Raw genomic sequence first — 17,084 nt, forward strand, 5'->3', positions numbered from 1 at the left:
TATGGCTGATGTGAGCCCATTTACACTTGAAGAGCGTATTGTGACAAGTACGTGGGTACATGAACGCAGCGAGAATGAGGAACAGCACACAGATACACTGGATACGTAAGATATATGGATGGGTAGGGACTTACGGCCACCCTGTAAAATGCTAAACTCTAAACTGTATATTTGTGGCTTTTATAGCTTTAATTTGATATTTTATAAATGTCATTTTGATTATTTTAAAAACTAACATTTATTGAACTGCACTTGGTATCAGATTTATATAACTACCGTTTTGGTAAACTTCACTCACATATATCCAGCCCTAGATAAATTCTTATGTTATGTTATCACGTCAGAAAGGATTACTTGAAAAATAAGGCTTTTCCCCCCCCTCCAGGTTCTATCTTCATATATATGTAATGTTGTTGTTGTTTTGAATTAAGCACAAAACTACACAATGGGCTATCTGTGCTCTGCCCACCACAGGTATCGAAACCCGGATTTTAGCGTTGTAAGTCCGCAGACATACCACTGAGGTGCTATATATGTAATAGGTATAACAAAATTGTTGGAGAAAGTATTCATTTCTTTATTAAGACTTAGAGAATGAATGATTTTGTATTTATGCATAAGAAATATAATCATAAACTTTATAAATATCTAAGTTACAGTAATGCTTGAACAACCGTACAGTAATAATCTTACAAATCATTAATTGTTTATCATGTGTATTATTTCCCGTGTTAAAATGTTTCGGATGTTATGATGGACATACAGAGGTTTAACTCATTTATATGAACATGAGTGGTTTGGTCATTCTCTACTTTTTCAACCATCTGTTACACAATAGCCCTGCGACATAGCTTTTATTCCTAAAGTGTCAGTCAGAAGGATACCACGCCCAAAGCAAGCCATTTCTTCCTGCTTGCTTTCTATAATGCATCTACTGTACGAGGAAGACAATTTTCTAATGTCCGTTTCAATAATTCACTCGCACAGAAATATACAGGCATTGTATTTGGCGATCTTAACGGTATTTTTTCGTAAGGTATACTAAGAATGTCAGTTTCACTCTGTTGTTGTTTGAGTTATATGATGATTGAACGGATATGTTTTGGATTTGTTTGTAATTAAGCACAAAGCTACACAACAGGCTACCTGTGTTCTGCCCAAAGCGAGCACCAAAACCCTGTTTTTGGTACTGTACGTTCGCATACATACTGCTGTGCCACTGGGGGTCTCCGTTTTGGAAACAACTCTTCCAGACAGAGATTTTTCTTAGTTATATTTTACTGCCTGCTGACCACTGGGTTGTGTTTGTGGATTCTCAATTGTTACAAAACGTTACACACATTTTGCTTACTATAGTTAGAGCATGACTCGTTTAGGATGACCAGACGTCCCAGTTTTAGCCGGGACAGTCTTGTTTTTATATAGTTTATCCCAATGTCCCGAGAAAAGTTATTGGAACACACACACAACGTCATAGTTTTACGATAAAAATATAAAACTGTCAGTAATATTGGATGAAAATTGTAATAGGCCCAATTGACTTGTTTGTTTTTGTAAGATACTTTCTCGAAAGTTTAGCTCCTGCATGGGGAGGTACTTAAGTCCGACAACAGACAGTGCTTATAATTAAACACACTTCACAAACTCATGTACTTAATTTTATAACCATTTTCATAAATAAAACTGAGCATCTACATTTCTTTATTCTTCTCAAAGTTATGCTAAAACCCAAAAGTTGTGTTTGTAAATGTTATAAATTCTTAAATACACCCGAGTTTAAGATGAAGTAAATAATTAAAGATCTACAGAAGAAAACTGATTACTTTTTTCACTTATTTTTCATCCATCAGAAAAAAGTCGCTTTAATTATTTCATAAACAATGCCAATGTTAATATATTTGGAAATACTTTGTAGCAGTTCAACACATTTAGAATAAATTAAGCAAAAGTTATTTTCAATCTGTGATAACCATTTTGAAATTATTCACGATGACTAGAAACTCGCTTGAGGCGCACTGTTAACCTGAAGATTAGGTAAGAAGGTTGAAACGTTGTTTTTTGGTTTGAACAACTAGTCCCACAATACTTGTTGCAAGTCTCTTTCTGAATGGGCCTGGTGCTCCAAGTTAATCCATATTTTATTGTTTTTCAATGCTTTTAACTTTCCAAATTTTGTTCCTAGCCTATATCATTTCATTTGTGCTATCATAAGCTAAAATGGTTGGTTCTTAAACTATACTGAATTGTGTTGGTGCCCAAAGTTTATTTATATTCTATTGTTTTTCCAATGCTATAAATTGCCAAGTTCCAAACCAATATCATTTCATTTGCAGTTTGAAATTGTTGGTTACTAACATATACTAAATAGTTCTAGTGTTCCAAGTTTATCCATCTTCTATTGTTTTCCAATGCTATAAATAGCCAAGATTGGACCTATATTTCATTTGTGCTATTGTAAAATAAAATGGTTGGTTCCTGTTTTATGTCATTTATGCTAAAATGACCAGGTTGTTTCCTAGTTTATATTATTTAATGTCATTTGTGCAATTTCAAACTGCAATAGTTGTTTCCTCACCTGTATTACTTCAGTAATTCATGCTATGTATACTGCCAAAGGTGGTATTAGAATCATTTTTCTGCTGTGGTATTTGTGGATCATTTAGTTATTATGGTACCTCTCTAACTATCTTTTTATTATATAATAAACAATTTATCTAAGCCTAATCTATTTTAATAGCTGTAACAGCATTAGAAGTCCCTTACTTAAACATTTCCTGTAAAATAATTCACTGTACAAATATGTGGATGGAACAGTTTTATTTAAAAATATTACTCAGATATACATTCATTGGTTCCTAACAAATAAATTTGTCACTTGTGCACATGCATTTGATAGCTAATAGGTCACTAGGCATAAAAACCAGGGAAGGCTTCTATGAAGATACATTACTTTAATACTTGGAGTCTTGAAAGCCATGTCTGATGTTAATAGAGAATCAAAGATTGTATGGTCTAGAATTTTCTGTTTCAAATGTGATTTATAGTTATTAGAGTTGTTTTTAAAATAATAGTAAATGACTACCTCATCCACTAAATGTTAAAAGACTCAAACACATTTTCTTGTCCAAATTAAATCTTCTTTTAATTCAACTGTATCCACCACATCTGAATGAAACTTGTTCCAAAGACCAACAATTCCATTAAAACAATAAGGCTGTTATAGCTAAAGACATCTTCCACAATTTGTGTGTGCCCCCTAGTTTTACCATTCCACAATTTGTGTGCCCCCTAGTTTTACCATTCCACAATTTGTGTGTGCCCCTAGTTTTACCATTCCACAATTTGTGTGTGCCCCTAGTTTTACCATTCCACAATTTGTGTGTGCCCCTAGTTTTACCATTCCACAATTTGTGTGTGCCCCTAGTTTTACCATTCCACAATTTGTGTGCCCCTAGTTTTACCATTCCACAATTTGTGTGTGCCCCTAGTTTTACCATTCCACAATTTGTGTGCCCCCTAGTTTTACCATTCCACAATTTGTGTGTGCCCCTAGTTTTACCATTCCACAATTTGTGTGTGCCCCTAGTTTTACCATTCCATAATTTGTGTGCCCCTTAGTTTTACCATTCCATAATTTGTGTGTGCCCCTAGTTTTACCATTCCACAATTTGTGCCCCCTAGTTTTACCATTCCACAATTTGTGCCCCCTAGTTTTTCTCATGTCCAATGTAACTCCTTTTTCTTTCTTGTTCCCCCATGAGAAAATTTCAGAGATTATTACATATCATATGACAACCTTTCCATCCAAGGCATCACCCAAGTAACACTCACCTCAGCCCTTTCCAATAATTTAATGGTATTTCTAAAGTAAAAGTACAAATATAGCCTAACAAATGACATTATAACCTACTTAGCCTAAAGTTAAATACTTCTGTATAAATAACTTGAAATTCTATTTGCCCTGTCACTAAAAACAGCACACTGCTTGAATTGCCTCGGAGACTGACCAATCAGAACACCAAAACCATTTTCTTCCAAGTGCAACAGACATCAGTTTGTGTGGTTCAATATAGACAGGATACAAGTGCAACAGAAATCTATTTATGTACATTCATATATATATTATATATATATATATATATATATACTTTATTTGAAAGCAACAAAAAGTACACAAGAAACACTATTAATAATTTTTACAGTACATAACACAAAGTGACAGAATAAGGAAGATTATCTTAATATCAATAAACACATCAACACTCGTATTACATGCCATCAATAGGCCATTCACAATTTTCTAATTTTTATTTTGGGACTAAACACCAATGCCCACAGTCTGCCAGTGAAAATGACCTTGTAGTTTCATGCCAGAGTTGTAACGTTCGTATATTTATTTCTAACTGATCATACACAAGTTAAAACAATGAGTAATTTACTAAGTGCAACAGCAGTAAAACTTATCACAACATTTTTTACTTGTTAAAAACTCCATCTTGTGTATTACTGTTAAAATCAATTACAAACATAGCATTATATTTAATGCTGTTTAAAAGTGTTTCTTAAAGACTTTTATTAGACTAAGTGATATCTTTTAACAAACATTTAAAAACTACATACAAATAAATGGTTATACTTAACTGATTTAAAGCATTACTAAGTTTACTTTATTCAATTCTTTATCTCAAAATGTTATTGTAAATAATAATGTTACACTCGCAAGTTATTATAAATAAGAACATTTTAAAGTGGAATGTAAACTATTCATTGCTGTGCAATTTAATTATTTGAAAGAAAACAACAACAAAAAGACCAATTTGTTACTGGCTCTGTGTGTGTGATTGGATAGTTCACTGGATTAACACACAATTTGTTACTGGCTCTGTGTGTGTGATTGGATAGTTCACTGGATTAACAGAATTTTTTTTTTTTTTTCTGTCAAAAATATTTTTTTCTAATTAATAATGAAGGACAAACATGTATAAAGTTAAACACTCTTTAGATTACTGTGTTATTCTCAATGCTGTCAAGTTCTGGAATGTCTACTGACCGTCACCTGTCAGTGCTTCAGCTGCCAGCATTTAATGTGGCACCAGCTGAGGGAACGAAAATATGGAATGTTTCTTTACAGCCTCTGATTCACTTACCTTCAATGAAACCAGACAAATTATCTTGTTAATAAACAATTATTAAAACTGTATGAAACCTGTCATTTCACAACTAACATCAGTTTACCTTATATTATTTTAAAACTACAAAATAAAAGTCCACCACAGACAGCTAATGAACAGTGAAAATATTTTGCAGGAAAAATCTATATTGTCTGAAAGTTCCATTCAATTATCTTCTTTCATCAAATGTTTCAAGGTTTACTGAGATACTAAGAAATTCTTTCAAACATATATTGTTTTACTTGATATTGTAAATATCCATATAAATAAACTAACCTGTGTACTTTAACTGTGTAAGCTTAACCTGTTTAACATGACAACTAACACACAGAGTACCTTATACCTATGTATATCTACAAATCTGTGCTAGCTTGGTTTGTACACATTGGACTCGTTTGTTTAGCTTCTTCTCATGTTTAACTGTCAAAATAAACAGATGATTTTCAATCCATCATAATGTGAGGTCTCTGTGATATTTCATTATTTTCTCATGATTGTAAATTCTTTAATCATTTTGTTTAATGAACTGACCTCACTAGAAACAAATTCATTCGAAATAAGAAAGTACAGGAATATTAGTTATCTACACATTTATCTTTCACTGTTACATTTTTTAAACCAGATCAAAGGTGTGGATTACAGTGATAGTAACAAATACAACCACTGGCTACAGAGTATCCTATTCATGTTTCATCCACAAATTACATCACTTTCAGATGTTAAAAGTTATATCAGGACCACATCTTAAAATGATGCAGCTTTTAACAAAGTAAATAAAATGTAACTATTTGCTGTTACAAAACCAACAACATTTGTGATTCATTACCAGCAATATTCAATTCTATTCAAATTGTCTACATTTATCATCTACTGATTGCACTTGGCACATAAACTTTGAAAGGATAAACACTATATCAAATAAAGACTTCATATTATCTATATCTGAACTAATTTCAAATCTCAACGTTAGGTGAATATTTCTGGTATTTATGTTTTAAGTTGATATGCAGCCTATTGTCTACGGCAGGCACATTTTCATCACAATGCCGAAGATTAAACTTATTACACAGTTTTGTTATCACTAGATACCATTACTTGATAAAAATTCAGCTTTAGGGAAAACAAAAACCTATTTAGAAAGCATTTTGTAAACATTTTTATAAAAGTAAAATTTACAGACTAGTATCAACAGGTTTCCAACTGTTGTACAACCAGAACTTGAGAAAGAAAAGTCACCTATGTTCCAGAAGATTATACACTTCTCCAATGTCTGTATAAGTCTGTTCTTCAATGACGTACGTTACTTTATACTTGAGACGGACTTTCTCCTGCAATGACATAGAATATCTGATATTTAACTACAATTATACTGAAATGGTTTATAAAGTTTTGTTACATTACTCTAACCAGAGTATATGGTGATATTTAGGCTACAATTATATAGATCTGTTTCACACAGTTTGTTACATTACACTTACCAGAGTATATGGTGATATTTACTACAATTATATAGATCTGTTTCACACAAAGTTTTCTTACATTACACTTACCAGAGTATATGGTGATATTTACTACAATTATATAGATCTGTTTCACACAAAGTTTTGTTACATTACTCTTACCAGAGTATATGGTGATATTTACTACAATTATATAGATCTGTTTCACACAAAGTTTTGTTGCATTACTCTTACCAGAGTACATGGTGATATTTAGGCTACAATTATATAGATCTGTTTCACACAGTTTGTTACATTACACTTACCAGAGTATATGGTGATATTTACTACAATTATATAGATCTGTTTCACACAAAGTTTTCTTACATTACACTTACCAGAGTATATGGTGATATTTACTACAATTATATAGATCTGTTTCACACAAAGTTTTGTTACATTACTCTTACCAGAGTATATGGTGATATTTAGGCTACAATTATATAGATCTGTTTCACACAAAGTTTTGTTACATTACACTTACCAGAGTATATGGTGATATTTAGGCTACAATTATATAGAAGATCTGTTTTACACAAAGTTTTGTTACATGACTCTTACCAGAGTATATGGTGATATTTAGGCTACAATGAAATAGATCTGTTTCACACAAAGTTTTGTTACATTACACTTACCAGAGTATATGGTGAAATTTAGGCTACAATTATATAGATCTGTTTTACACAAAGTTTTGTTACATTACACTTACCAGAGTATATGGTGGTATTTAGGCTACAATTATATAGATCTGTTTCACACAAAGTTTTGTTACATTACACTTACCAGAGTATATGGTGATATTTAGGCTACAATTATATAGATCTGTTTCACACAAAGTTTTGTTACATTACTCTTACCAGAGTATATGGTGATATTTAGGCTACAATTATATAGATCTGTTTCACACAAAGTTTTGTTACATTACACTTACCAGAGTATATGGTGATATTTAGGCTACAATTATATAGAAGACCTGTTTCACACAAAGTTTTGTTACATTACACTTACCAGAGTATATGGTGATATTTAGGCTACAATTATATAGAAGATCTGTTTCACATAAAGTTTTGCTACATTACTCTTACCCGTATATGGTGATATTTAGGCTACAATTATATAGATCTGTTTCACACAAAGTTTTGCTACATTACTCTTACCAGAGTATATGGTGATATTTAGGCTACAATTATATAGAAGATCTGTTTCACATAAAGTTTTGCTACATTACTCTTACCAGAGTATATGGTGATATTTAGGCTACAATTATATAGATCTGTTTCACACAAAGTTTTGCTACATTACTCTTACCAGAGTATATGGTGATATTTAGGCTACAATTATATAGATCTGTTTCACACAAAGTTTTGTTACATTACTCTTACCAGAGTATATGGTGATATTTAGGCTACAATTATATAGATCTGTTTCAAACAAAGTTTTGTTACATTACACTTACCAGAGTATATGGTGATATTTAGGCTACAATTATATAGAAGATCTGTTTCACACAAAGTTTTGTTACATTACTCTTATCAGAGTATATGGTGATATTTAGGCTACAATTATATAGATCTGTTTCACACAAAGTTTTGTTACATTACACTTACCAGAGTATATGGTGATATTTAGGCTACAATTATATAGATCTGTTTCACACAAAGTTTTGTTACATTACTCTTACCAGAGTATATGGTGATATTTAGGCTACAATTATATAGATCTGTTTCACACAAAGTTTTGTTACATTACTCTTACCAGAGTATATGGTGATATTTAGGCTACAATTATATAGATCTGTTTCACACAAAGTTTTGTTACATTACACTTACCAGAGTATATGGTGATATTTAGGCTACAATTATATAGAAGATCTGTTTCACACAAAGTTTTCTTACATTACACTTACCAGAGTATATGGTGATATTTAAACTACAATTATATAGATCTGTTTCACACAAAGTTTTGTTACATTACACTTACCAGAGTATATGGTGATATTTAGGCTACAATTATATAGATCTGTTTCACACAAAGTTTTCTTACATTACACTTACCAGAGTATATGGTGATATTTAGGCTACAATTATATAGATCTGTTTCACACAAAGTTTTCTTACATTACACTTACCAGAGTATATGGTGATATTTAAACTACAATTATATAGATCTGTTTCACACAAAGTTTTGTTACATTACACTTACCAGAGTATATGGTGATATTTAGGCTACAATTATATAGATCTGTTTCACACAAAGTTTTGTTACATTACACTTACCAGAGTATATGGTGATATTTAGGCTACAATTATATAGATCTGTTTCACACAAAGTTTTGCTACTTTACATTTACGAGACAATAAGGTGATATTTTGGCTACATGTACTTACACATCTGGCCTCATGGTAACATTTTTACAAGTATTTCTGGTAACTTTAAACTTATCACGCTACAATTATACATCATGTACTTACACATCTGGCCTCAAAGGTAACATTTTTACAAGCATTTCTGGTATCTTTAAACTTACCACTCTACAATTATACATCATGTACTTACACATCTGGCCTCATGGTAACATTTTTACAAGCATTTCTGATATCTTTAAACTTACCACTCTACAATTATACATCATGTACTTACACATCTGGCCTCAAAGGTAACATTTTTACAAGCATTTCTGATATCTTTAAACTTACCACTCTACAATTATACATCATGTACTTATACATCTGGCCTCATGGTAACATTTTTACAAGTATTTCTGGTAACTTTAAACTTATCACACTACAATTATACATCATGTACTTACACATCTGGCCTCATGGTAACATTTTTACAAGTATTTCTGGTAACTTTAAACTTATCACGCTACAATTATACATCATGTACTTACACATCTGGCCTCATGGTAACATTTTTACAAGTATTTCTGGTAACTTTAAACTTATCACGTTACAATTATACATCATGTACTTATACATCTGGCCTCATGGTAACATTTTTACAAGTATTTCTGGTAACTTTAAACTTATCACACTACAATTATACATCATGTACTTACACATCTGGCCTCATGGTAACATTTTTACAAGTATTTCTGGTAACTTTAAACTTATCACGCTACAATTATACATCATGTACTTACACATCTGGCCTCATGGTAACATTTTTACAAGTATTTCTGGTAACTTTAAACTTATCACGTTACAATTATACATCATGTACTTACACATCTGGCCTCAAAGGTAACATTTATACAAGTATTTCTGGTAACTTTAAACTTACCACTCTACAATTATACATCATGTACTTACACATCTGGCCTCAAAGGTAACATTTTTACAAGCATTTCTGATATCTTTAAACTCACCACTCTACAATTATACATCATGTACTTACACATCTGGCCTCATGGTAACATTTTTACAAGCATTTCTGGTAACTTTAAACTTATCACACTACAATTATACATCATGTACTTACACATCTGGCCTCATGGTAACATTTTTACAAGTATTTCTGGTAACTTTAAACTTATCACGCTACAATTATACATCATGTACTTACACATCTGGCCTCATGGTAACATTTTTACAAGTATTTCTGGTAACTTTAAACTTACCACTCTACAATTATACATCATGTACTTACACATCTGGCCTCAAAGGTAACCTTTTTAGAAGTATTTCTGGTATCTTTAAACTTACCACTCTACAATTATACATCATGTACTTACACATCTGGTCTCATGGTAACATTTATACAAGTATTTCTGGTAACTTTAAACTTATCCTGCTACAAATATACATCATGTACTTACACATCTGGCCTCAAAGGTAACATTTATACAAGTATTTCTGGTAACTTTAAACTTACTACTGTGTATCACAAATTTTTGAAAAACATTTAAAGTACATGTAGTTCATGACTGTTGGTTACAGGGTCTATGCAAAAAAACAAAAACCATTAATATTTTAACTCATTACATCAAGTAAGACTAGAGTTCTCCAAGTATTTTGAGAGCAATATTCCTTTATCTTTATGTCTGTTCTTTACCTCCAAGTATTGTCACAGAGAGAAACATGATTACTCAGTGAAGTAGAATACATGGACAACAGAGTGGTTAGAAAAACAGTAATGTGAGAATATCCTAACATATACAACATGTGATACAATCAAGAGTTGGATGAGTAGGTCCATGATGTTGTGACAGTAATGTGAGAATATCCTAACATATACAACATGTGATACAATCAAGAGTTGGATGAGTAGGTCCATGATATTGTGACAGTAATGTGAGAATATCGTAACATATACAACATGTGATACAATCAAGAGTTGGATGAGTAGGTCCATGCTATTGTGACAGTAATGTGAGAATATCCTAACATATACAACATGTGATACAATCAAGAGTTGGATGAGTAGGTCCATGATATTGTGACAGTAATGTGAGAATATCCTAACATATACAACATGTGATACAATCAAGAGTTGGATGAGTAGGTCCATGATATTGTGACAGTAATGTGAGAATATCCTAACATATACAACATGTGATACAATCAAGAGTTGGATGAGTAGGTCCATGGTATTGTGACAGTAATGTGAGAATATCCTAACATATACAACATATGATACAATCAAGAGTTGGATGAGTAGGTCCATGATATTGTGACAGTAATGTGAGAATATTCTAACATATACAACATGTGATACAATCAAGAGTTGGATGAGTAGGTCCATGATATTGTGACAGTAATGTGAGAATATCCTAACATATACAACATGTGATACAATCAAGAGTTGGATGAGTAGGTCCATGATATTGTGACAGTAATGTGAGAATATCCTAACATATACAACATGTGATACAATCAAGAGTTGGATGAGTAGGTCCATGATGTTGTGACAGTAATGTGAGAATATCCTAACATATACAACATATGATATGATCAAGAGTTGGATGAGTAGGTCCATGATATTGTGACAGTAATGTGAGAATATTCTAACATATACAACATGTGATACAATCAAGAGTTGGATGAGTAGGTCCATGATATTGTGACAGTAATGTGAGAATATCCTAACATATACAACATATGATACAATCAAGAGTTGGGTGAGTAGGTCCATGATGTTGTGACAGTAATGTGAGAATATCCTAACATATACAACATATGATACAATCAAGAGTTGGATGAGTAGGTCCATGATATTGTGACAGTAATGTGAGAATATCCTAACATTTACAACATATGATACAATCAAGAGTTGGATGAGTAAGTACATGATATTGTGACAGTAATGTGAAAATATCCTAACATATACAACATATGATACGATCAAGAGTTGGGTGAGAAGGTCCATGATATTGTGACAGTAATGTGAGAATATCCTAACATATACAACATATGATACGATCAAGAGTTGGATGAGTAGGTCCATGATATTGTGACAGTAATGTGAGAATATCCTAACATATACAACATGTGATACAATCAAGAGTTGGATGAGTAGGTCCATGATATTGTGACAGTAATGTGAGAATATCCTAACATATACAACATGTGATACAATCAAGAGTTGGATGAGTAGGTCCATGGTATTGTGACAGTAATGTGAGAATATCCTAACATATACAACATATGATACAATCAAGAGTTGGATGAGTAGGTCCATGATATTGTGACAGTAATGTGAGAATATCCTAACATATACAACATGTGATACAATCAAGAGTTGGATGAGTAGGTCCATGATATTGTGACAGTAATGTGAGAATATCCTAACATATACAACATGTGATACAATCAAGAGTTGGATGAGTAGGTCCATGATATTGTGACAGTAATGTGAGAATATCCTAACATATACAACATGTGATACAATCAAGAGTTGGATGAGTAGGTCCATGATGTTGTGACAGTAATGTGAGAATATCCTAACATATACAACATATGATATGATCAAGAGTTGGATGAGTAGGTCCATGATATTGTGACAGTAATGTGAGAATATTCTAACATATACAACATGTGATACAATCAAGAGTTGGATGAGTAGGTCCATGATATTGTGACAGTAATGTGAGAATATCCTAACATATACAACATATGATACAATCAAGAGTTGGGTGAGTAGGTCCATGATGTTGTGACAGTAATGTGAGAATATCCTAACATATACAACATATGATACAATCAAGAGTTGGATGAGTAGGTCCATGATATTGTGACAGTAATGTGAGAATATCCTAACATTTACAACATATGATACAATCAAGAGTTGGATGAGTAGGTACATGATATTGTGACAGTAATGTGAGAATATCCTAACATATACAACATATGATACGATCAAGAGTTGGGTGAGAAGGTCCATGATATTGTGACAGTAATGTGAGAATATCCTAACATATACAACATATGATACGATCAAGAGTTGGATGAGTAGGTCCATGATATTGTGACAGTAATGTGAGAATATCCTAACATATACAACATGTGATACAATCAAGAGTTGGATGAGTAGGTCCATGATGTTGTGACAGTAATGTGAGAATATCCTAACATATACAACATATGATATGATCAAGAGTTGGATGAGTAGGTCCATGATATTGTGACAGTAATGTGAGAATATCCTAACATATACAACATATGATACAATCAAGAGTTGGATGAGTAGGTCCATGATATTGTGACAGTAATGTGAGAATATCGTAACATATACAATATATGATACAATCAAGAGTTGGATGAGTAGGTCCATGATATTGTGACAGTAATGTGAGAATATTCTAACATATACAACATGTAATACAATCAAGAGTTGGATGAGTAGGTCCATGATATTGTGACAGTAATGTGAGAATATCCTAACATATACAACATATGATACAATCAAGAGTTGGGTGAGTAGGTCCATAATGTTGTGACAGTAATGTGAGAATATCCTAACATATACAACATATGATACAATCAAGAGTTGGATGAGTAGGTCCATGATATTGTGACAGTAATTTGAGAATATCCTAACATATACAACATATGATACAATCAAGAGTTGGATGAGTAGGTCCATGATATTGTGACAGTAATGTGAGAATATCCTAACATATACAACATATGATAGAATCAAGAGTTGGATGAGTAGGTCCATGATATTGTGACAGTAATGTGAGAATATCCTAACATATACAACATGTGATACAATCAAGAGTTGGGTGAGTAGGTCCATGATATTGTGACAGTAATGTGAGAATATCCTAACATATACAACATGTGATACAATCAAGAGTTGGGTGAGTAGGTCCATGATATTGTGACAGTAATGTGAGAATATCCTAACATATACAACATATGATACAATCAAGAGTTGGATGAGTAGGTCCATGATATTGTGACAGTAATGTGAGAATATCCTAACATATACAACATATGATACAATCAAGAGTTGGATGAGTAGGTCCATGATATTGTGACAGTAATGTGAAAATATCGTAACATATACAACATGTGATACAATCAAGAGTTGGATGAGTAGGTCCATGATATTGTGACAGTAATGTGAGAATATCCTAACATATACAACATGTGATACAATCAAGAGTTGGATGAGTAGGTCCATGATATTGTGACAGTAATGTGAGAATATTCTAACATATACAACATGTAATACAATCAAGAGTTGGATGAGTAGGTCCATGATATTGTGACAGTAATGTGAGAATATCCTAACATATACAACATATGATACGATCAAGAGTTGGGTGAGTAGGTCCATAATGTTGTGACAGTAATGTGAGAATATCCTAACATATACAACATGTGATACAATCAAGAGTTGGATGAGTAGGTCCATGATATTGTGACAGTAATGTGAGAATATCCTAACATATACAACATGTGATACAATCAAGAGTTGGATGAGTAGGTTCATGATATTGTGACAGTAATGTGAGAATATCCTTACATATACAACATGTGATACAATCAAGAGTTGGATGAGTAGGTCCATGATATTGTGACAGTAATGTGAGAATATCCTAACATATACAACATGTGATACAATCAAGAGTTGGATGAGTAGGTTCATGATATTGTGACAGTAATGTGAGAATATCCTTACATATACAACATGTGATACAATCAAGAGTTGGATGAGTAGGTCCATGATATTGTGACAGTAATGTGAGAATATCCTAACATATACAACATGTGATACAATCAAGAGTTGGATGAGTAGGTCCATGATATTGTGACAGTAATGTGAGAATATCCTAACATATACAACATGTGATACAATCAAGAGTTGGATGAGTAGGTCCATGATATTGTGACAGTAATGTGAGAATATCCTAACATATACAACATGTGATACAATCAAGAGTTGGATGAGTAGGTCCATGATATTGTGAAATGTGTAATAAATTCACATTATTGTCACTGAAGGACTTTGCTGTTGGTATTCAAGGTTGATTAAAGTTAAAGTGTACTGTCTGTCCTATGATTCCATGTGCCAGTTGACTATACCACTGCCACGTGAACGTGTGCCACTTGACTACAGCACTGCCACGTGCACGTGTGCCAATTGACTAAAGCACTGCCACGTGCACGTGTGCCACTTGACTAAAGCACTGCCACGTGCACGTGTGCCACTTGACTAAAGCACTGCCACGTGCACGTGTGCCACTTGACTAAAGCACTGCCACGTGCACGTGTGCCACTTGACTAAAGCACTGCCACGTGCACGTGTGCCACTTGACTAAAGCACTGCCACGTGCACGTGTGCCACTTGACTAAAGCACTGCCACGTGCATGTGTGCCACTTGACTACAGCACTGCCACGTGCATGTGTGCTATTCGACTACAGCACTGCCACGTGCATGTGTGCTATTCGACTACAGCACTGCCATGTGCATGTGTGCTATTCGACTACAGCACTGTCACATGCACGTGTGCTATTTGACTATCCAGTTTTGATGTAATCTCTCTCTTCACAGAAATCCTAACCACTGAAGCTTGTAAGATAGCTTTAGAACTTTATATCCAAGACCCCAACCCATTGATACACATTCCCAGGAACCAATTAAAAACCCTTACATAATTCACTACCTACAAATAAATGGCCTAAGTATGGGGAATTCTGTGTCACCAGTCCTAGCCAACATTTTTATGACAAGATTGAATCTCAAACAATTAGTTCAGCCTTACACCCATCACTATACTGGTACAGGTATGTTGATGATACAATTGCTGGATTCACATCTACAGAACACATACTTAGTTTTTTCAACCGTGTTAACTCTATACACCCCAATATCAAGTTCATCTGTGAACAGGAAAAAACTAACCAAACAGCATTTCTTAACCTCAAGATCACAAGAATTGATACACAATTCAAAACAGAAATCCATGAAAAATCACCCATACTGGATTATATATTCTCTGGGGCTTAACACACAAAACAAAATGAAAACTCAACATATTAAGAAACCAAATAAACATAGCCACAAAACTAAACTCACCCCATAAAATTAACAATGAAATGAACAAAATAAAACAACACTTGATCAACATCAACAAATTTCCTCCAAAAACAATTGAAAAAATTATATTCATACACCTGAATCAACTACAAACAAATGGTAATACATCCCAAGATATAACAAACTACAAAACCTTACATTGCTAAATACCACGTGTTCCTGACATCAGTGAAAAAATAACAAACATTTGGAAAAAATACAACATTCCAGTAAACACCAAATTTACTTAAAAACAGATACAAAATTGAGGTCTATACCATGTAAAAACTACACTAACAAATACAACACTAACACTATTTATAAAATACAATGCAACAACTGCCACAACTTCTATATCAAAAACTGGATTCATAGAACACAAAAACATCTTCATACATTTATGAACACTGCAAATCAAATAAACACAACATAACCATAGAAAACACCTAGATACAAAGTAGGAAAACAAATATAAATAAACGCAAAATCAAAGAAGTCCAACTTATACAGCAACTAAAACCAATATTGAACCTTAATAATGGAACACCTTTATACCTATACTAATTAATAACCTAACATCCACCTGCAATGCCCCCTACAATCCCGTACCCATTATACTCTTGTCCCCAAGATGTGCCCAGCAAACTGAAGATGACCTAGGAAAGTTAAAATGTTATTCTTTGCTTTAGTAATAAAATTGTTATTACCTATACCAGCTGATAACCTAAAGTCATCACAGAAATCTTTTGAGGTTTAACACTTATTCAGAAATAAGATTATTCATTATCGTAACTGCAGATTTGTCCAACTCTTCTGGTATAAATTATTATATACTTTTTAATTTTTATTTGAAAATTTTATGATTTCGATGGAACATTTTTT

General features: G+C 32.9%; 1 protein-coding gene across 3 annotated transcripts in view; it reads right to left on the bottom strand.

Annotated features, from left to right (window-relative positions):
• Nucleotides 1–4,096: 4,096 nt before the first annotated feature.
• The window catches only part of LOC143224644 (ADP-ribosylation factor-binding protein GGA1-like), a 54,068-nt gene continuing 41,080 nt past the window's right edge, over nt 4,097–17,084 (bottom strand). For 2 of the 3 annotated variants that reach the window (XM_076452766.1, XM_076452765.1), the window contains exon 10: nt 4,097–6,499. In XM_076452766.1, the coding sequence (XP_076308881.1) occupies nt 6,472–6,499 (28 nt within the window). In that variant the 3' untranslated portion in view covers nt 4,097–6,471. The remainder of the gene's footprint in view (nt 6,500–17,084) is intronic. The other variant, XR_013013386.1, reaches the window with a different exon arrangement.

Source organism: Tachypleus tridentatus, chromosome 9 (genome assembly GCF_004210375.1).
Source record: "Tachypleus tridentatus isolate NWPU-2018 chromosome 9, ASM421037v1, whole genome shotgun sequence".
NCBI classification, from domain to species: domain Eukaryota; kingdom Metazoa; phylum Arthropoda; class Merostomata; order Xiphosura; family Limulidae; genus Tachypleus; species Tachypleus tridentatus.